Below are 22,853 nucleotides of genomic sequence, written 5' to 3' on the forward strand. Positions count from 1 at the left end.
GGTCCCTTTAAGCAAAGCCCCCAGAGAGAGTAGGGTCAGGGCCATTAGGCAGGTTTGGGGGGCAGGCCAGCCCAGGACCCCCAGCTGGGGAGCAGGGCTATGGCCCCACCATCTAAAAGATGGTTTCCTGTGACTTTTTACCGCCTTCCTCAGTGCCTGTCTCTTTTGGCACAGATGATTAGCACTGATGGTAGCTCATTAGCTAATTATTTCTGGTTCATGTTTACCAAGTGTATTACTGACAATTTGGACACATCTTTCTGAGAGTCAAGTACTGGAAAATTCTTCAGAAAAAATAGATGCTTGATAGATAAGGCTCTCATCCCTCTGTCTTTCAGAAAAAGGATCGCTCAACTGTGTCAACAACAGAGTTTCTACGTTCCCCTCCATCTTGTCTCAGTGATGGCTATGGGGAGTGTGGTAGGAAACACACAGAATGTATATGTAGGCTCAAGAACTGTCTCCATCGATGACTAACTATTGAACCTTGAGAAGAATTAGTTAGCCTTTCTGAGCTTCAGTTTCCCTGTCTATGAAATGGAGGGTATACTGTCTATTTCATAAGATTATCATGAGGATTAATCAAGATCCTTTATTAGAGAAGTATGTTTTGGGACCTCTCTGGTGGTCCACTGGCTAAGACTCTGTACTTCCAATGTAGGGAGTACAGGTTCGATCCCCTGTCAGGGAACTGTGCTATGCCTAGTCGCTCAGTCGTGTCCAACTCTTTGAGACCCCATGGACTGTAGCCCACCAGGCTCCTCTGTCCGTGGGGATTCTTCAGGCAAGAATACTGGAGTGGGTTGCCATGCCCTCCTCCAGGGGATCCTCCCCACCCAGGGATCAAACCCAGGTCTCCTGCATTGCAGGTGGATTCATTACCATCTGAGCCACTAGGGAGGCCCAAGAATACTGGAGTGGGTAGCCTATGCCTTCTCCAAGGGATCTTCCCAACCCAGCAACTGACCTGGGGTCACGGAACTAAGATCCCACAAACGACGTGACATGGCCAAGAAAAAGGAAAGGATGTTGTGAGAAGTAGAAGGCTAAGCCAACATTTGTTGGGCTTCCCAGGTGGAGCTAGTGGTAAAGAACCCATCTGCCAATGCAGGAGACAGAAGAGCTGTGGGTTTTAATCCCTGGATGCGGAAGATCATCTGTAGGAGGGCATGGCAACCCATTCCAGTATTCCTGCCTGGAGAATCCCATGGACAGAGGAGCCTGGCAGGCTACTGCGCATGCGGTCACACAGAGTAAGACACAACTGAAGCGACTTAGTACAGCACAAGCCAATATTTGGCTGTGGTTGTTTTCCCGTTCAGTCACCAAACATTGTGGAGCATTTCTGTGGCAGCAGGAGGTGACAGGACCACAAGGAATCGTTCCTGAGACCCCACCTCCCTGTACCAACCTGAGCAGACAGACAGCCCTGGGGCAATTGTCAAGGCCACTACCTCCCCCTCCAGCCTCGTCCTTCCTTGTTTTTAGCCCAACATCTGTTCAGGTGATACAGAAATTACTTCGTCTACCTTTTCCGCCCACCCCACGCATCAAGGTCCTTGCTCACACTGCTTCCTCTTCTGTCACCCATTCTTTCTCCTGATTCTGCTCAGGAGGCAGCTGGCCTTCATTCAAATCCTGCATTACCCTAAGACTAGTTTCTTCACCTCCCCAAACCTCAGTTTTTCCCCTTTAAAATGGAGACACGGCTAGGACTTCCCTGGTGGTCCAGTGGCTAAGACTTCACACTACCAATGCAGGGGTCCCAGGTTTGGTTCCTGGTCAGGGAACTAGATCCCACATGCTATAACTACAGATTCTGCATGAGACAACTAATATACAGAGCAACCAAACAAATAAATAAATGTAAGTATTAAAAAATTAATAAAATGGGGACAAGGCTGCTGCTGCTGCTGCTAAGTCACTTCAGTCATGTCTGACTCTGTGTGACTCCATAGATGGCAGCCCACCAGGCTCCTCTGTCCCTGGAATTCTCCAGGCAAGAACACTGGAGTGAGTTTCCCTTTCCTTCTCCCAGGGGACAAGGCTAGTTCCAGCCTTACTGGGTGACTGTGAAGATTAATCAGATAATACATGTGAAGGGCCATGAACAATGCCCACATACTCCTTCTCCCATGATGATGTGTCTCTGTCCCCAAATATACCACACTGTGTTGAAGTGGTCTGCCTCTAATTCCTCCTTAAATAATGTTGACATTCTCTGAGGACAGGTACCCTGTCTTATAAGTCTTGATGTTCTCTGCACCCAGACAGAGCCAGGCACGAGGTACAGGTTCAAGAAATCATGGAACTGATCTCAAATATCCCTGTGGTGGTTTTTCTTTTTTCTTTAATACCATTTTTTATTACACAAGTAATTCATACATAAGCATATAAGGCAGAAAATAAAATCACCCTCACCACCACTCTCAGAATGACTTCTGTCCTGTCTAATGGCATCTGAGCTTTGGGTCTGGAATGAAGACTCTAGAGTTGGGTGGGACTTCGGTGTAACTTCTTTCCATGATTTATCTAATTAGGTGTGCAAGCAGGATGCTGCTAAAAGGAATTTGGCAAACTTCCCTGCCTCCATATCCATTTGATCATGATTTTTTTTTTAACTGAAGTATAGCTTGATCTACCACACTATGTTAATTCCAGGTGTACAACATAGTGATTCAATATCTCTATACATTAGAAAATGACCACCACAATGTCTGGTTACCATCTGTTGGCTTGGGGTGGTTTTTCTTTACTATCGATTTTGACTGGAACAACATTCCTTTCAGTGGAGCTAGTCACAGCCATGGACGAATGGGCTTAACCCTTATACCCTTATACCTTATACCTTATACCCTTGTGTGGCTCTGACTCTGTTGTCCTCATCAAAGTGGCCAGCTTCTGGCACCTGCTTCTCCTGATGACCTTTACTTATTCAGCCTGTCTTCCTGTTGCATGAGGGTCGGTTTCAGCGGCTCTGGAATGTGCTCTGTCTGTCTAGGGGCAGGGCTTGTGAACAAGCAGATGGTTATCATGATCCTGGTTTGGAAAATGTAGATTTACCCCAGAGCTGTATGCTCAAGAGCCCTGAAAAGTGATACACACGGGACAGGGCTTCCTGTTTCCCAGTTTTCATGTTGACACCTTTCAATCCACATGAGAGCATCAGGTCAGGAAGTGGACACTGAGAAGAATTGTAGGCCTGGGCAGGACAGGGAGAGGGTTGTATAACTGACTTTGGTATGAACCTCTGTATTACAGAAGAGCTGCTTCTGCAGGAGGCTGTTACCAGCTTCCTATCTGGCCTTCCCTCCCTCCTCTGCTGTTCAGCTTTATCATCGCCACCAAGAGGACGAAGAGCCCCAGTGTGGCCCAGGGGCAGTGTAAGCTGAGACTCACAGAGTCCATGCAGCGTTTTTGGCCACACAGCTCCAGACCATGAGGGAAAACTGCTACTTAGCCCCCACTGCAGTTATGTTCCCAGAACCCCTGCCTCCCAGAGAGAGCTCCCTCCTGCTGAATCCAAGGGATACAAGTGAAATCCCAACTCCCGCAGATACCTGGAGGCAGGGCTGCCCCATCCCATAGGGTCGTGACAACACAGGAGCTCGCTTCCTGGTCTGTTCCTCAGCTCCTGGGGCCTCTGTATGCCCCAGCTGCACAAGACCCAATCAGGAGGCAGCACGTACCCTTTCTGGAAGCTTCAAAACAGACCATCCTTCAAGATTGCTCCTATGAAATCTTAAATTCAAACACTCGGATCTTCCCCTGGACTTAACTTCCATCTCATAGAGCCCTCTGCTTTCTCCCTGCCTCCTCACCTCTCAGGTGCATTATTATCATCACTCATTTTGCAACACTCTCCATCCTCTTGCCTCTTCTGCAGACGTTCACCCTTCCACAAACTCATGAAAAAGCAACATGAGCCGGACTCTGGCAGCTGCTGAGTCTATAACAGTCATCAGAGTCTACATGTCCAGTCAAACATGAAGAGGCAGAGATTAAGCCATAAACGCATTCACACATATGTAATTGCAAACGGTGATATGTTCTATTAATCTAGGCTCAATAAAAGACCTAGTTTAGTTCAGCGATCACATGCAGACCAGAAGATCCCAGAGGAAGTAATACTTGCACTGACAGCTAAGATTACTCAGTTATCCACACTGACAGTGGAAAAGGGCTTTCTCAACAGCATGTGCCAAGGCCCTGAGTCAGGAAAGAGAAGGCATGTTTCAGAACTATAATGGAAGCTGGCGGGGATGGAGAGCTGGGAGCACAGGGAGTGCAGTGCAAGATGAAGCTGGGGAGAGAGTCAGAGACCAGAGTAGGTAAGGCCATGTGGAGCAAGTCAGGGTTCTTCGTTTTATTCTACCTGTGATAGGAAGCCTTTGAAGTGTCGTAAACTGGGGAGGCCACCAGCCTAGCAAAACCCAAACCCCAGATTAATCCGGCATCTGCTTCCTGTGCCCGTGCATCTGGGAAGAAGTCACACAGCCCTCTGGAAGTCAGGTGGGCTAGACTAATCAAGCAGCCCTTCACAGAGATTCAGAGGGTGGAAATGACTTGACTGTAGCTGAAAGTTACTTGGTGAAACCTAGAAGTTGTAATGGACATAAAACCTAGCATTTCACTTACTTCTCATGTAACTCACATGGTGGATCCACAAGACGGCGTTATTATCTCCATTCTACAGCTCAGACAACTGAGGCCTAGGAGAATGTGGCTCATGAGAGTCAAGCCGCTGAGCGACAGCTGGGAATGTGGACCTGGAGCTTCTGCCTCCCAGTGTTTTTTCTGCCCCACCCAGCAGGGTCTGCAGAAGAAAGAAAATTCCCTTGGAAGGAGAGTGAAGTGGAACATGGTGGGCCTACAGGCCATGCAGGTGTGATGCTGGTGTTCTTTCTGAATCCACAGTAGCTCCCATATGGCTTTGATGGGCTCTCAAATAAAGGAAAAGTCATAAAGCTCCTGCTTTCAACTGACCCTCTAAAAAGCATGAGATTCCAGAGGCCTCTGTTGAAAGCTAGCTCTCCTCCTGGCTCTCAGGCTGACACCAGAATCATCAGAGCAGAGATGATCCATCCAAGGGAAAGAGCCAGTCCCCTGAGTGTTTGATGGAGGTGATCCATGGCTTGAAGGGAACTGGTTCAAAGGGTGTAAGCCTGGACTTCACATTGGGAAAGGCTGACTCCTGAGCCACCTTCCCCAGGGTGCAGAAAGGAACAGTGGCAGATGCAGGTGCTCCCTGAATCATCTGCATCTCCATACACTAATAATGAACTATCTGAACAGGAAATTAGGAAACAATCCCATTTACAGTAGCATCAAGAATAAAGTACTAAGTACATCCCCAACACCCCCAAAATGTTCTCTGTTTGAGCAGCACTTCTCACCTTCCTCCTTCCTCCTCACATACCCACTGGGAGCCAGACTACAGCCAGCTTTGGTTCCCTCCCTCATGTTGCCTTGGACACAGAGGACTTCAAAAATTACATGTTAAAGGAATTAAACAATCAACAAGCAAAGCAGTGTCAATAAATACAGTTGTCCCTCAATATTCACAGGATATTGGTTCCAGGACCCCCAGAATATACCAGAATCTGGGAATGCCCAAGTCCATTATATAAAATGGCATAGTATTTGCATATACCATACACACATTCTCCCGTATACTTTTTTTTTTTTTTTTTTTTGGCCACACTCAATGGCATCTTAGTTCCCTGACTAGGGGTCAAACCTGTGGCCCCTACATTGGAAGCATGGAGTCTTAACCACTGGATTACCGGGGAAGTCTTCCTATATACTTTAAATCATCTCTAGGTTACTTATGCCTAGGTGTAATACCTAACACAATATAAATGTGTAAATAGTTGTAAATACAATGTAGAAGTGAAGTGAAGTGAAGTCGCTCAGTCGTGTCCAACTATTTGCGACCCCATGGACTGTAGCCTACCAGGCTCCTCCGCCCATGGGATTCTCCAGGCAAGAGTACTGGAGTGGGTTGCCATTTGTGCTATGTAAATAGTTGGCAGGAAGAGATGGGGATGACTGAGGATGAGATGGTTGGATGGCACCACCGACTCAATGGATTTGAGTTTGAGCCAACTCCAGGAGACATTTAAGGGCAGGGAAGCCTGGCATGCTGCAGTCCATGGGGTTGCAAAGAGTCAGACATGACTGATGAACAACAACAGTGGCAAATTTGAGTTTGCTTTTTGGAACTTTCTGAAAATTTTTTCCCAATATTTTCAATCCACTGTTGGTTGAATCTGTGGATGCAGAACCTTTGGATGCCGAGGGCCTGTTGTAGTGTAACTTCTTAAAATTGGAAACACTATACCGTCATGTAGGAGGCACACCATGCTCTTTCCCACGTTAGGGGAAAGCACAGCATCGAGGCATCTCTCTTGGGCTAAATCTCAGCTCTGCAGTTACTAGCCAGGAGGATGTAGATAGGTTACCAACTTCTGTCAATCTAAGTTGCTGCATTTCTAAGTCAGGGCTCTGCCTCCTTCACAAGGACAATTATGAAGCCTGGACAAGTTGACCAAGGACCTAGCATGCTGCCTGAAGCATGGGAGGTGCTCAAGAAAAAAGTATTTTTCTCTGTCTCTAAAGAGCCAAGTACCTGAATATGGGCCATGGAGAGAACTGCTTGGGTGTGAATCCTGGCCTCATGGTTACCAGTCACGTGATCCTGGGCACCTCTGAATCTTTCTACATCTGTTTCCCCCTTTGCAAGATAGGATGGCAATAACATTGGGTTGGAGAAGGAAATGACAACCCACTTCAGTACTCTTGCCTGGAAAATCCCTTGGATGGAGGAGCCTGGTAGGCTACAGTCCATGGGGTTGCAAGGAGTCAGACACGACTGAGCGGCTTCACTTCACTCACTTCATACTTTATCACTGGAGAAGGAAATGGCAACCCACTCCAGTATTTTTGCCTGGAGAATCCCATGGACAGGGGAGCCTGGCGGGCTGTGGTCCATAGGGTTGCAGAGAGTCAGACACAACTGAAGTGACTGAGCAAGAGCAATATTGGGTTGGCCAGAAAGTTTGTTTGGGTTTTTCCGTCACATTTAACAGAAAAGCCCGAACGAACTTTTTGATCAACCCAACAGAGAGCACCTGGTAGTGATACAGATGCAACGAGGACAAGTGTGTGAAGCATTTACCTCCTCTGGAGCCCGGAGGGACATCCTTCCTGGACATGCCGCGCTGGGGAAACACCGATACGCCCCACGTGAAGCCCTCTGAGCCCACATGTGTGCAGATATCAAACCCCTGCACACACAGGTGCGCCTTCCATGTGCTAAGCAGGCGCCTGTCTTCATGGCTCTGTCGCCAGAACACACACTAAGCTGCTAGCATCCTCATGGTCTGCCCCCAGCTTAGCTGCTGCCAGTAACTCCCCACATCTGCTGCCCTGCTCAGCCTGTGGTGAAATGTGGCCGGGGGTGAACACGAAGTGGGAAGCTAATGAGAACAGTCAGCTGTGCGGCTGCACGGCCCCACCTCCATCCTCAGCCTGGTCTGCTCTGTGTCTCTGTGTCTGCCTCTCTCCTTGGCTGAACCTGGTGAAGCTGACCCTTCCCTCTGCCTCCTTTGCCACTGAAAGTGACAGGAAGCCACACAGTCATGTCCGACTCTTTGCGATCCCGTGGATTGCAGCCTGCCAGACTCCTCTGTCCATGGAAGTCTCCAGGCAACAGTACTGGAGTGGGTTCCCATTGCCTTCTCCAGGGGATCTTCCCGACCCAGGGACTGAACCTAGGTCTCCTGCTTTGCAGGCAGATTCTTTACCAACTCAGCTACTAATAATACCTTGGCCATTATTTGGCAGAATATAGGAGCTCCCTGAAGAAGCGGTGGAAGGATTTGGCAGCTGGGAGAAGGGGAACAGGCATATCCATATTCTGCCAATGTGGCTCGCAGCCGCACCTGGCCCAGTACTGGGGAGAGAGGACTGGTCCCAGCAGCCAGCCGGCAGCAGCCAGCACTCTTGTCCTTCTGCCATCATGCCTCCCCTGGGGACCTGCAGTGTCAGCTACGTGTCACCTGTACAGAGAACCAGTGTTTGGGGGCCACTCAAGCAATCAAGTTAGGGAACGTTGGTCAATACCTTTGGTTCCAGGCAAAAGGTATGCACAGGTACTAGAGAGTTAGGTTCACACCAGCTCAGCCGCCTACTTGCTTTGTGACTTTGCCAAGTGGTTTAACCTCAGTTCCGTTAAGTGGGGAGAAAAAGGGTGCAGGGAGTAGCAGTGCCTCCTTTGCAGCTGATGTATCAGGCATCTAGTAGATTTGCTTGGCATGCAGTAAGCCTCCAGCGCTTATGAGTAGTAGGGGTGTTAGTAAGACCTGACTTCTGAGATTCTCCCCTCTGTCTGCCTTGATCTTCTCAACCTCGTCAGCGTGGCTGTTTTGCTCAATCTGATTCTCCTGCTCTTGTTCTTGCTCCAATTAATGTATTTTTAACTTTGACTTTATTTCCCAACTTCCAGACTTTACCTCCTCTAGACCACTGAGGCCAGGGAGCCCACCCCCCAAGACCCTGCATTGGCCGCCCACCCCTCGCACCCAAATCCTTGGGCCACTCTTGAGCCCCAGCCTTGGGTCAGTGGCACAGGCCACAGTCTGTTAGCCTCTCTACCTGCCTCCCTAACTCTAGTCCCCCAAAGCATCCAGACCTCTGTGGGTTGTTCCTCAGGGCCAGCTGGTGGGGTGGGCAAGAGTGGAAGGGGGCCACATTTCCTCCTCTCCAGGCTGGGATCACTGAGCCTTACGCGGCTCTGGTCCGAGGAGCTAGGTTTAAACAAATGGCAAGCAGACACGTCCAGATCATGGTCATTTCTCACTTGGTCCCTGAGACCTCTGTAACCAGAAGCAGGAGAAAGGTGAGGATGCTCCCTAACACCAGAGGGTGAGCAGTGCCCCTGCAAGCCTGCACAGAGACTTGTGCCTGGGAGTCCTGCTCTGGTTAATTCATTCACTCAGATGGTGAATGTCTAGTGACTTCCTGCTCATCTTGGGGAAGATTTGGCAATTGTGTCATTACCCATATCTCCTTGATCTTGAAGAATTTTTCCCCTTAATAGTCCTCAAATTAGATGGAAATCTAGAAATCACAATAACTGCTGTCCAGGCCAACAGATAGGAAGACGTCTGAGTTCTGGCCTCAGCCCCCATCCATGTTAGGTGCAGATGACAGACTGGGGTGGCAGAGTGTCTGTCTCCTCCTCTGGGCTGCCCAGGGCTCCCAGCCAAACTTCTTCTTATTGCTTTCATCATACATATGTGCCACCATCAGATTCAGCCCCCAGAAAACTAGCCGTATCTGTATAAATAACAGTTAAAGCTGCATATATTCTGGGGTAAAAGAGTCAATGAGACTGCAGAGCACGCAGGGCCAGATGGTGTCAGTTCACTGAGATGGAGTAAATGGGAGGACCTCAACATGTCCACCCCCAGGATCAACAAAAGATTCCATACTAGGAATCCTACTTAAGTAACAGAAAAAGAAAGAAGTGAACCACACCTCCTCCCAGTCAGAAACAAGAAGAAAAATGCAAAGAAAGAAAGAGATTGGGTATTCACACTGTCAAAGGCCTTTCATCATCACAAAGCTCCCAGATTTTAGGCTCCATTGGGAACTATAGGGGAGGCCTGTCTGGCTTGGGGCTGGGATCCAGGCCATGTGAAGGCAGGTATGGTGTCTCCTTCCACCACCAAGGCACAGGTTAGAAGCCTGCCAACTGGCAAGTCAGAGACACCCATCGGGGCTCAAGAACTGCAGTGGCTCCCCAGCTGCAGGTAGTTCAGGAACCTCAGTCAGGAGGCTGTCAGACCCTGGAGTGGAGTGTGGATGAAGGGAAGCCACCGTAAGTCCCCAGGGTCCTTGGATCTCAGGGAGGACAATCTGTGCTGGATCTTGTGTTCTGGGACAGTGCTCTTCCCTGTCCTTGGGGAGCACCCCCAACACTTCTCTTCTGAAAGCAGAGCTTCTTCCTCTGTGGCCCTGGAAACCCCACTGGCCATCAGCACAAGGACTGAGGTCTTTGGTCAAAGAGGATAAGAGCTGAACATGTCCTTATTCATGAGGCTGTTTGTTTCATTCTCTCAGTTTTACAGATGAAGAAATTGAGGATGAAAGGGCTGGTATTGGAGAAGGAGCCCCACAAGTCATCCCAGAAGAGCATGAGAGGGTAGTCTCTCACCAGGCTAGTAGCTTCCAAAAGAGGTATTTTAAATTGAAAACTGTTCTCCCGTGAAATTGTATGCAAAATTTGAGAGCGTTGGTGTCCTTGGTCCTCTGTGTTAACCACAAAGTCTGACTCAATGTTGAGAAGAAAGTTCAATTCAGTTCAGTTGCTCAGTCATGTCCAACACTTTGCAATGCCGTGGACTGCAGCACATCAGGCTTCCCTGTCCATCACCAGCTCCTAGAGCTGTCTCAAACTCATGTGCTTCGAGTTGGTAAGGCCATCCAACCATCTCATCCTCTGTCGTCCCCTTCTCCTCCAGCCTTCAATCTTTTACAGCATCAGGGTCTTTTCCAATGAGTCAGCTCTTTGCATCAGGTGGCCACAGTATTGGAGCTTCAGCATCAGCATCAGTCCTTCCAATGAACATTCAGGACTGATTTCCTCTAGGATGGACTGGTTTGATTTCCTTGCTGTCAAAGGGACTCTCAAGAGTCTTTTTAAACACCACAGTTCAAAAGCATCAATTCTTCAGCACTCAGCTTTCCCTGATAGCTCAGTTGGTAAAGAATCCACCTGCAATGCAGGAGACCTGGGTTTGATCCCTGGGTTGGGAAGATCCCCTGGAGAAGGGAAAGGCTACCCACTCCAATATTCTGGCCTGGAGAATTCCAAGGGGGTCACAAAGAGTCAGACACGACCGAGTGACTTTCACAGCTTTCTTTATGGTCTAACTCTCACATCCATAGGTGACTACTGGAAAAACCATAGCTGGGATGGAGGGGATATACTCAGGTACCCACATCACCTGCATAAAAGGAGGAAATACCTCCTTTGAGGTATTACCCTTTGAGGATGCTTGGGTCCCAGCCAGTCAACATTCTCCCTAAATGAGCTGTGTCTTTAATAACAGTTCCCATTCATGAAGCACCTAGTCTGTGCCAGGCACTAAAGAGATTGCTTTGCAAAACTTTCTCATTTATTTCTAAAAGCAACCTATAAGATAGGTTTTGTTATTATTCCCATCCTTGTTGGAGACTGAAAACCCCAGAAGCCTAGCTGTTTGCCCAAGGCTGTGTGGCGCTTCAGAAAGTACTGTCCAGAGCTACCCATAGGTCAGTGTCAGCCCCACCCACTGCCTCCCCATGTCACCTCCAGTCGCCACTCGCCTGCCCAGCTCAATTCATCTTACATTTTGTTCCACTCCTCTTCCTCTTTTTTCTCCCCAAATGCTTCATGCTCATGACATGCAATCCTGTGAAGCATCTCATCACTTTTGATTACAGAATAGATACACATTAATTATTTTTTATATAAGCCCAGTGACGCAGTGTTAGTCACTCAGTCATGCGCAACTCTTTGCGACCCATGGACTGCAGCCTGCCAGACTCCTCTGTCCATGGGATTTTCCAGGTGAGGATACTAGAGTGGGTTGCCATTTCCTTCTCCAGGGGATCTTGCCGACCCTGGGATCAAACCCAGGTCTCCTGCACTGCAGGCAGATTCTTTACCACTGAGCTACCAGGGAAACCTCTCTTTTAAATGAGAAGGCATACAAAATAAAAATAAAAGGAAATACCCATAATCTTATCATCATACTTTTAACATTTTGATGCTCTCCACCCAACAATGTCTTTTTTAAAGTTTAACTAAGATTCTCCCTGTAGTAGCAGAATTCCAAAATAAAAAGAAAAAAACACATGTCCACTTTCCCTCTTCTTTGGCCCACCATCTGTCTGCTTCAAGGGATGCCATGCCCGATTGTGCACCCCCGCCACCTGTCTCCTATGGCCTCTCCCACTGCCTGGGGGGCCGGGCCCATGGGCAGGGCTGCCTGTCAGAAGGAGGGCACTCAGCACCGAGCCAGAAGCCCCAGGACACTTGTCCTGATACATCTTCATCCGATCCCTTTGCACTCCTTTGGCCTGTCCCCCTGGTCTCTTGAAGAGCCTTTCTCATCTCATCCCCTCTGCTGCCCTCTAGAACTCGCCTCATTAGCCTGCTTTGCTTATTCTACAGGGAACACTCAGCCCCTCATTGCAGCAGCTTGAAGGAAGTTCCTGCCCTGGGCTCAGCCCTGGAGATGCAGCGTCCCCATCTTTAAGATGCTCGGGTTTGGTGGGGAGACAGGCGCGGGGACAGGCAGATGCAGCACACGGAAGTTCACACGCTGTTGGCAGCCCCTCTCAGGAGGTGACTTGTAACTGCAAATTGAGGATGGAAAGGAGCCAAGCATTGAAAGAACTGGGAGAAGAGAGCTCTGGGCAAAGAGAACAGCAAGTCCCAAGGCCCAGACGTGGGAACGTGTCTTGTTCCAGGATGAGGACAGCCAGTGTTGGTGGAGTATAAGGAGCTGGGGAAGGCAGTGGAGATGAGGCTGGAGAACTGACAGGGGGCAAATAATGCATTGTGGATGTTAAGTGTAAGAGAAACCATCATAGGAGTTTTCAGAGAAGTGAGGCGTGACCTGACTTACATTTCTTAAAAACCACATTTGTGGCTTGTGGGGGTAGAGCAAGCTTAGATCTGGGGCCCAGCAAGGAGGTCATTGCAGCTTCCCAGTGAGAGGAGAAATGATGAGGAGCAGGATGAGGGCCACGCACACAGAGAGAAAATGTGAATTCTGGTCTCCAGCTCATCAGGACGTGTGGTCTGTCACCTCAGGCTGGCTGTGAGCTCTTTGAGGGTGGATACAGACCCTCATGTGCAGGGCCTGGTCAGCTCTGTAAGAGACATAGCTCCTCACTCCCACCCCACAGGTGCGTGAGGATCTCCCAGGTAAAGCTACCCTGGCCTGCAGCTCACTCTTGCTCCGTGGGGAAAGGACTTTGCTCCAAGAAACTCAGAACTGGAGTCAGAGACAAACCATCCTCAGACGTGACCCAGAAAACTGGCCACTGATCCAAGACCTCAGAGCTGTCAAATAAGACAGCCCAGGAGAGGCCTCTGAGACAGGGGCTTTGAGATGGTCACTGACCTCCAAGTGGTGAAGGATAAGTACATACTAAGAAGGTGTCTCCAGTGGTAGAGAAACCCAGTCTAAACAGAACATGAGGGTGACTGACCAAAGAAGCCTTTCACTTAAACATGGAGTCTTGCCCAACACTGATGACTCTTTAAAAACACTGGAAATTGTCTTTTCTGCTGTGGGGGAAAAAATGCCTCCCTGTGTGCCAGAAAGAAAAGGATGTGGTCAGGAAGGAAGAGGGCGGAGGGGGAGGTAGGAGGGTGGTATTTACAGGCTTCTCAAGAGTCTGACATAAACAGAGCAGAATGAGGAAAAACCTAATTTTAAAACTTACTCTGTAATCATGGTGCAGACCATCTGAGAATCAGTACGTGTTCCAGCACCCGGGCTGGGACTGGTGCCTGTGGGAGCCAAGGGGCCGTGGCTTCATAACTCCCCTGGGTGACACAGGGTGTTGGCTTCACCCCACCCCCACCTCAGCCCTCTTCCAGCCGTGAGCCCTGTCCCCACTGGGCTTTCTCCATCCTCTCCCTCTCCACCTCCCTGCCTGCCTTGGACTGCTGCTTCCAGAGCCTCTTCTGCAGGGGGTTGGGGGGAGGAAAGATGCTGGGTGCTGCATCTGCCAGAAGTGATGCAGAGCAGGAGGTTTGCTGGGACATGGGCACAGGGCTCCTAACACAGTCGGGAGAAGGAAAGCTGAATTCTCAGAAAACCTGGTGTGCTCTTTAAACTTTCCAAACTCCTGACTGGTAACTCCATAGGTTCAAACCATGAGAAACAAGTAGGGGTCTCTTTTCCACCATCTAAATGCAGTGACGTTTACACAGCGGTCAGACTTCCTTTAAGAGCAGGCTTGTCATGGTGGTTAGGCCACAGACTCTCAGAACACGGCCTGTGACATGACCAGGACGGAGAATCAGCGGCGAAATGTGTCCTCTGCCATGCCTGCACTAACCCTTCAGTTGTTGGACAGAACCAGGGCCCAAGGAAGAACCTGGGTAGCCTGGGAGGGCGCTTCTAGGGAGAGGGGAGTCAGTTTAGTAATTGTTCCAAAAATGTTTTAATATTTTAGCAAGGGGTATGCTGATAGTGTGTGTGCCAGTCATTATCATCCATGACTGTTATTATTTTTCAGAGCCTTTGGAGCACTCATTTAATACTAGAGAGTCAGTGGAGGGAATTTAGAATAAGATCTTGTGTTCTCAACTCAATTCTGCCCAGCACTAGCTGGATGACCTTAAGCAGGTTTTTTATTATTATAATGGAAAGTGGAATGGTGTCCACCTCATGCAGTCCATGTAAGAGGTAGATGCAACGCTATTTCCAAGAGTTAAGACTAAATGGATATGAATAAAACTCACATACCCAGAGAAAATTCAGAATTGGAACTGTCCATGGTTCCAGAGCTGTGACTAGAGATCTCCCACCTCTTGCTGTTGTTCAATCACTCGGTCTTGTCCAACTCTTTGTGACCCCATGGACTGCAGCACACCAGGCTTCCCTGTCCATCTCCTGGAGTTTGCTCAAACTCATGTCCATTGATTTGATGATGCCATCCGACCATCTCGCCCTCTGTCATCCCATTCTCCTCCTGCCTTCAGTCTTTCGCAGTATCACAATCTTTTCCAATGAGTCCCACCTCTTACCTACCCCTAATATTTTCATGGTCCAAGAGAAGCATGAAGGCCCACATACCATATTTTTGAATATTAATTTTAAGTCAAACTAACAATGCTAAATGTAAAAGTCATACTAACAAAATGCTAAGTTCTATCCTCTGACCTTAACAGATGTATCTTTATAACAACCTGGAGAGCCAGGTTCAGGTTTAGAATTCTTAAGCTCCCAAAGTTCTGTGCCAGATACAGCCGCATAGGTGTCCCCGACCCTCAGGACCTAGTTCCACGGCTCTTCCTTCCCCTTGCTCTGTGTCATACCCGGCCCTCAGGACCTAGTTCCATCGCTCTTCCTTCCCCGTGCTCTGCATCACATCAAGATGTGGTTCATCATACAGAGGCATGTGCAAACTCCATGAGTACAAACACCTTGGGTCCAGGGGTACACACACAGGTGGTGTGGACTACCGTCAGGAAAATAGACCAGGAAAAAGGCCTATGTAGACCCTGAAGGCAAGTTTGGGGCCATCTGAGCTGAATCTCAGATACCCAGAGGAGGATCTTTAAGGAGGGGCCCAGGTTATAGGTGGGCATGCCCTCTTGGCCCCACAGACTCCCTGCCCACCATGTAAGGGCATGGCCAGGAGATACTAGAGTGGGTCTCTCTCAAGTGTAGGGCCAGGCAGGGGCTCTTCTTACCTAGGCTTGGTGGGTAAAACCACCCAGGATCTCGGAGCCTTCCCTGGCAGCTCTACAGGCTTGAAGCCATCTGCCCTCTCTGGTGTGGTTCTCTGACTCCCATTCCAGTCTCCATCAGAGGTCGTTAGTGTCAGCAGCATCCCGCACACCGGCCCCTCCCCGCCTTCAACAAGGCTGCTGCCCCTGCCCCCATCCACTTGATGACCACAGGGCTTCCACGAGAGCAAAGCCAGGCTCCCTCAGAGAGGTTGCTCTGGCCCTCATGGACACCGGGAAAACCGGCTGGGTCTGGGTGGAGGCCTGTACTTAAACCCAGGGACTGCTTATTTGAATGAAATGCTTCACATAAGCTTGTTTGATTGAGATTTGCCTCTTTATTCTAGAAACGGGATTCAGAAAGCATGAAGGTTGCAATAATCGATGTTTTCATTATTAGCTCCATTGGCGAGTCCATTAACTGTGAGCTTTGGGTCAATGGCTGATTGTCTAAAACAAAAACACTGTGTTTATCACAGTGAGGAGATGGGTTGTTGGAGAAGGAGGGGAATGAGATGATAAGAATTAATGTTGACTTAGTGTGTTACAGTTTACAAAGCAGTTATTCACACATCACATCACTTCATCTGATCCTTGAAATAGCCCTGAGATTAAGGAGGTGGGCTTATTTTTTCTTCCCATTTTACACATGAACAGCCTGAGGCTGACTTGCTAAGGTCAGCTGGCGGCCACCTTGGGACTGATATCCAAGACTCCTGAGGGCAGCCTTGGTGCTTCCTGCATCCATCACACCAAGACTTCAAGGAAGGAAATGTGAGAGACAGAATTCAAAGGAGCTGTTCCCACAAGTGTGATGCAGTGGAAAAGGCAGAGTTTGAGGTCAAGGAGATTTGTCTTTAAATCCTGGCACCACCCCTTCCCATCTATGTGACTTTGCATAGTTCTCTTTTCCTTACCCATGCTCAGGAGCTAAGTCATGCCCAGCACTTTTGTGACCCCATGGACTGCAACCCACTGGACTTCTCCCATGGGATTTTCCATGCAAGAGTGCTGGAATGAGTTGCCATTTCCTTCTCCAGGGGATCTTCCTGACCCAGGGATCGAACCCAGGTCTCCTGCATTGCAGGCAGACACTTTACCCTCTGAGCCACAAGGGAAGGCCAGTATACTATATTAGACAGTGCTATAGAGAAAAATGAAGCAAAGATGGGGGGTGGTGAGGGCTGGGGCAGGAAGTTTTGATTTTAAACATGGCGATCAGGAAAGATTGCACTGAGATTCAAGAAATCATGAAAGATTGCCAGGAATGATGGGGGCAAAGGGGCAAGCCTTCCAGATAATTAAAATCTGGGACCTATAAGGACTTGGAGATATCCATGGAAGTGCAGAAGAAAGCTTCCTGGAGGAGGTGCAATGATTCTCAAATATCAGGTAGTTACACACAGTAAGACTTTAGGAGAGGAAAGAGCAGTGCAGGTAGAAGGCACGACATGAGCAAAGGGGCAGAGGCGAGAAACAGCATGGTTTATGGGGACAGGAAGGCCAGACCAAGGAGGGCGACAAACGTCCTATTAAGGAACTGGAATTTTTCCTGTAGGTGATGCCAGTGATGTCCATGTAAAGGAGACTATGAAGGGTTTTAGGCAGAGAAAAGACATAATCATATCTGCATATTTGCACATCAGTGCAGCCTGGAAGATGAATTTAAGAGGGATCAGAGTTGGATGCAGAGAGACCAGTTGTGGACCATTCTAGTAGACCAGGTCAGAGATCCTGAGGGCTCGGATTAAATGAGGGCAGTGAGAGTTTGATGGAGAAAGGGAGATAAAGTCAAGCATCATTTATGGGGAAAAATTCACAATATGCAGTCACACAGTAGCTGTGGCAGTCTAGGACAGGGCAGAGGAAGAGCCAAAAATGATCACACTTCTGGCCTGGAAGATGGGATGAGCAGCAGACCAATGCCTGCAGCAGAGACAGGGTGAAAGGACCAAGTTTATGGTGAAGGTCACTCAGTCGTGTCCAACTCTTTGTGACCCCCATCGACTGTACTGTCCATGGAATTCTCCAAGCCGGAATACTGGAGTGGGTAGCCTATCCCTTCTCCAGCAGATCTTCCCAACCCAGGAATTGAACAGGGGTCTCCTGCATTGCAGGCAGATGTTTTACCAACTGAGCTATCAGGGAAGCTCAAATTTTTGGTGGGTGTGGCGGATTTAGTTTGGGTCATGTGGAATTTGAAGTGATTCTGGCATCTCATTCAAAGTAGTTGTAATAGTCATAGAATGATTCTTGTGGTGCTGTCCTTGGAACTTATCAGGGATCTCTTTGAAAACTATTTTAAAAACTGCATTAACCAGTTATGCCTTTTATAGGCATAACTCTTTTTGTAAAAACCACTACCTTGGAGTGCACATTAATAGCTATTTTTCATAAAAGAAATAAAAATGATATGATACCTTTCAGAAAGAAACCTACTCCCAATCACTAGGCTTAAGTCACAATGAGATTTGGCTGCTTCCAAAATCAAACTCTTCCTTAACCGTTGTAGTCCTGGGGTATCTGGGGCTGTGAAAGAGACCATGCCTCAGACCTGAGGGATTCCCATAGAGCAGTGGGCAAAGTCACAGCAATGGGTGGAATGAACAAGTGTGTAACCTCCCAAGGTCACCACATTCACTGGCTACACTTTCCAGATGCCTTTGTTTTGATGTGATGATTGTTGTTCAGTTGCTGAGTCATGTCTGACTCTTTGTGACCCCATGGACTGCAGCACTCCAGGCTTCCCTGTCTTTCACTGTCTCCTGGAATTTGCTCAAGTTCGTGTCCATTGTGATGATTAAGAAGCCTGTTTCATTTCTCTGATCCAGAGAATCTTCCAAGACAAGGGTATCTTCCTTCTCTTCCAAGACAGGCACAAGAGTGCAACTTTATTTTATTATCTCTGTTTTCAGAAAATCTGGGACCAAACTAAGCTTTGGGCCCAAGTCTCTGCTCACGTAATTCTGTGTAGGAAAATAGAGGCAAATTATGAACTGTAAATACTCTATAGAAAAAAATAATTGAATGGCAAGATATTCAGCCCAGAAAAGGACAGTGTTATAACAAGCCAAATTCCCCAAACAACATGCCACAGTCGGCCCAGTGTTTAGGGCAGGAGAGCGAGTACAGTTTTACACTATTGAGAATACCTGTCCTCCAGTCCCACAGAGGAACCACAGGCCAGCAGAGCCTGGTCACTGTAACCAAAGTGAAGAAGCAGGTTGGAGCAACACAGAAAATGAGTGCCTTGTGACTGAATAATTGTAGCAACCTTTTGACTTGGGACACAAAGCTACCTCCAGGGTGGTTGTTTCGTCAACCCAGCAAGCAGTTCAGTTCTCCCTTGACCTGACCCTTGTATGATTATATCCCACTCAAACAACACTGATTCCCTTTTGTACAGTAAGAAGCAGCTATAGAATTATCTGGCAGCTACTCCTTGGTCCAGCTACAGCTAGCACAGGTAACAAAATGGTAACAAAATCTCCAACTTTCTGCATCAAGTCAATCCATATTACTTAGTTTCTGCTAGCCATTATACACTGCAGTTATTGCCAGCAGTTATTAAGGGCATGGAGGCAAGATAATAGGTTCTTGAAGCAGTGGGCTCACCTCCTCTCCAGGCAATCCAGCTTTCCCTTCCCTTCAGGCTGGGTCTGACTAGCATAGGGAATGCTGGGGCGGGGGGCAGGGCGGGGGCGGCAGCAGGAGGCAGCAGTTAGTGTCCTTGTATGAAAGATTCTGAGACAGTTCAGTGTTAACCTGGCGATGCAGCTCCCTTTCAGGCCATTGGTATAAAGTCCTGCAGGCTCTTCTGTCACTTCATAAGAGGAAGAACTTTATATCGAACAAAACCACCTCTTTGCTGATGAGTGGCGCAGTCTCCTTTCTTTCCTTAATTAATAAATCCTTATACATTACTGAGAGTTATTCTTGGTCCCAGGAAAGGATATATGGAGGTTGCATAGCCAGACTCTGCTGACTAACTATCTGCCCCCCAGTGGGGTCCAGTCCAGCTTCCTGTGGCTGCTCTGGGAGCTGCTGGATCATTGGATAACCTGAATCCCCTCCACTCTGGCTTCTTCCAGCATCATGTAATGACACTTCAGAAGGCATTGTTGCTTAGTGGTCAAAATCACAGACTTTGGAGTCAGACAACTCCCAGCTCCACACCTTACAACCTGTAGAACTCTTGGCATGTGCCTTAATATTTTTGTGTCTATCTTCTCAAGTATAAATGGAAATAAAGATATATTTATCTTGTGGGATATTCTGAGCATTAACTGAGATAACATAAAAAACTCAGCATAGAGGTTGGAATAGAGTAAGCACTCAATAAGTATCAGTTATGATGATGATGATGATGATGGAGAATGTTCCATAGCATTGGGGGAGAAACATGGGCTAAGAATATGGGCATATCTTCTCCTTCCTTCTGTTCAGAGTTAGAAGCAGCCAGGAGGAGTAGCAATGTGCCCAGAATGGCGAGATTGCTAAGCTAAGCAGTTAGACTTCCAGGCTGGACTCAGAGGTGGTGGGAGAAGAGCACAGTAGACTATGGATGCCCGTCCGTGGCTCAGCTTGCTCACGGAGGTGCCTTCCCAGAGCTGACCATTATCTCCGGTTACGAGTTTCTGTGTGCAGGTTTCCTAAACACTGGACTGGCCAATGACTAGAATGTACACATTTTTCTCTGTTGAGTAGAAATTCTACTACTGGGATTTCATATGAAATCAGTGTAACCTTAACCTTAACTCTCTTTGCCCTCCTTTCCACCTGAAACTTCCTTACAAGTATGTCAAATTTCAACCACCATCTTTTCTTAACAAGCAAACCTTACATAAGCTCATACTTCCTGAGAAGGTATTTTTATTCAGTTGAATACCTCTAGATAGTTCATTACAATTATACTATTGCAGCTAGTTGGTGCCTTTGTGGATCTCACAAATGCTTCTTTGAGATTTTTGCTCTCTGTTGAACTACTTATGGCTTAATTTAATTTGCATTGGTGTTGCATTTTATTTTTGTTCTGTTTTGATTTGTTCTCATTTAATCCTGAAGCAGGACAGCATAGAAATTTTTTACCTGAACTCCCCCTCTAAACTTCCTATTTTGCCCAAATTGACTGTTAGTAAGTGGTGGGCACCTCTCCAGCTTTTAAAAAATTCATTCAGCCTCTTCTCTTCTGTGCGTCTCTTCTGCTTTGCCAGGTCAAGCTGGGAACTGCCTGACTTGAGGGAAGGGCGAGTAAAAGCCATCAGTGACTCAGATGGGGTGAGCTACCCTTGGTACGGGAACACCACGGAAACTGTGACCCTGGTTGGCCCCACCAACAAGATCTCCAGGTTCTCCGTCAGCATGAATGACAATTTCTACCCCAGCGTGACATGGGCAGTGCCAGTGAGCGACAGCAATGTGCCGCTGCTCACCAGGATCAAGAGGGACCAAAGTTTCACCACCTGGCTGGTGGCCATGAACACGACGACGAAAGAGAAGATCATTCTGCAGACCATCAAGTGGAGGATGAGGGTGGACATTGAGGTGGACCCTCTGCAACTCTTAGGGCAACGGGCCCGGCTGGTGGGCAGGACTCAGCAGGAGCAGCCCCGGATCCTGAGCCGGATGGAGCCCATACCCCCCAATGCACTAGTGAAGCCCAATGCCAACGATGCCCAGGTCCTCATGTGGAGGCCCAAGCGGGGGCCACCTCTAGTCGTGATCCCTCCTAAGTAGAAGCAGACTGGCCTGACTGTGTGCGGAGCATATGCCGCTGAGACACGCAGTGAGGTTGCCAGGAGTGGCAGGAGCCAAACTGAGTTTCTGAGCCAAAGCAGACCTCGTGGTTTGCCAGCCTTTGCAGCCACTTGTGAAGAGTAGAGCTGCTCCTTGGGTGGTAGAACCATAATCCTTAGGAAAAAAATCCCTTCCTTTTAGGAATAAAGAAAATCACTGCTCTGAGAGACTTGCTGTGATTACCATGCAAGTAGCCATATTTTGGAGCTGACCAGGATGATTATTTTATCTGAACTATTGGCCATTTCTTTCCTGTGAGATGCAGGGGATGGAAACAAAATTAAATAGTGCCTGTGGCAAATGCTGCTTCCCAACCAGTTAGAAGTGAAAGTGAAAACATCCACACCAGGTGTTTGTAAGACATATGTCCCATTGTCTAACTGGAGGGTGCTGGGGAATGGGGCGGAATGAAAGTGAATGGGCAATGGAAAGAGGAGGGGGTAACTTTGTTACTGCAAAGTAATACCTGTGCATGTGTTAGTCAGCCATCAGATCATCAACACATTCACTGAAATGAAAGAAACGCTAAGAAAACAAGACATTTGTTCCGTTCCGCGGGAGAGCCTCCTAGGAACTGTCCAGGGTGCTGACGGTGGTTCTAGTCGATGATGACCCTAATGATTCCATCTACCCACATCTTTCCAAAATCTGTTTATTTAGAGTATCCTCAACCCCAGTATTTGGATAGATAGTTTCTGAATTCTGCAATAGCTGTGATATTTGGGGCCTTCACCATGTTTTTACTGAAACCCAAATTGTGGTTTTGTTTACAGCTGCTGCTTCTCTTTCCATTACCAGCCCTAAATTTACAAAAAGATAATTGTTTATAAAACATGAACCCATGTAGAGTTTCGAGAACATTTCAACAAGTAAGAACAGTGTTTTACTGTAACACATCCACACATGCAGACACATGTGCCAGCATGATTGCTGGCAGACTTGCTGGCCGTATCTGCATGCATGCTTGTAGCCTTCATGCATACACAGTACATATGCTGTGTATCTCTATGTGTTTATTTTAGCTCAGTTTCACAGAAGCTCAACTTTAACTGCTTGAGCATTTGTGAGAAAGTGCTTCTTCATGCTTAACTTCAGACTCTCAGTGAAAAGCTGAACTACTCACAGCAAACAAACCTGTATTGGTGAGATCCAACCAATAAGGATGAGAAGCTATATTCCCTCTAGTCAGGACAGTATACTTTTTTAAAGGTATCCAATCTTTGCCATAAGGATCACCACAAAAAGAACTTTTAAATCATTACAAAAGAGATTTTCCTTTTATTCTTGATAGTGCTAATTTTGATACATAGATAGATAGATAGATAGATCCTTGTTCAAAACACTCCATGCAAAATAATTCTAAAACTCCCACAGTACCATTGTGGATTTTATGAGTGGATATTGCCAGCCTAATTTCAGAGATGAGAGAGTTAAGGTTCATGCAGTTATTATAATCCCATGGTTGGCTCCACGGATCTATCTTTTATCTGAGTTTGAAGATGGAGAAGAAAAAAGCAGGAAGACTTGTCCA

General features: G+C 47.7%; 1 protein-coding gene across 1 annotated transcript in view; it reads left to right on the top strand.

The window, feature by feature from the left end:
• The window catches only part of FAM78B (family with sequence similarity 78 member B), a 95,137-nt gene extending 73,648 nt beyond the window's left edge, over window positions 1-21,489 (top strand). Inside the window, exon 2 of the mRNA XM_043878034.1 lies at window positions 20,740-21,489. Within this exon, the coding sequence (XP_043733969.1) occupies window positions 20,740-21,262 (523 nt within the window). The 3' untranslated portion in view covers window positions 21,263-21,489. The remainder of the gene's footprint in view (window positions 1-20,739) is intronic.
• The last annotated feature ends 1,364 nt before the right edge of the window (window positions 21,490-22,853 follow it).

The sequence above is a fragment of the Cervus elaphus genome, chromosome 20 (genome assembly GCF_910594005.1).
Source record: "Cervus elaphus chromosome 20, mCerEla1.1, whole genome shotgun sequence".
NCBI classification, from domain to species: Eukaryota; Metazoa; Chordata; class Mammalia; order Artiodactyla; family Cervidae; genus Cervus; species Cervus elaphus.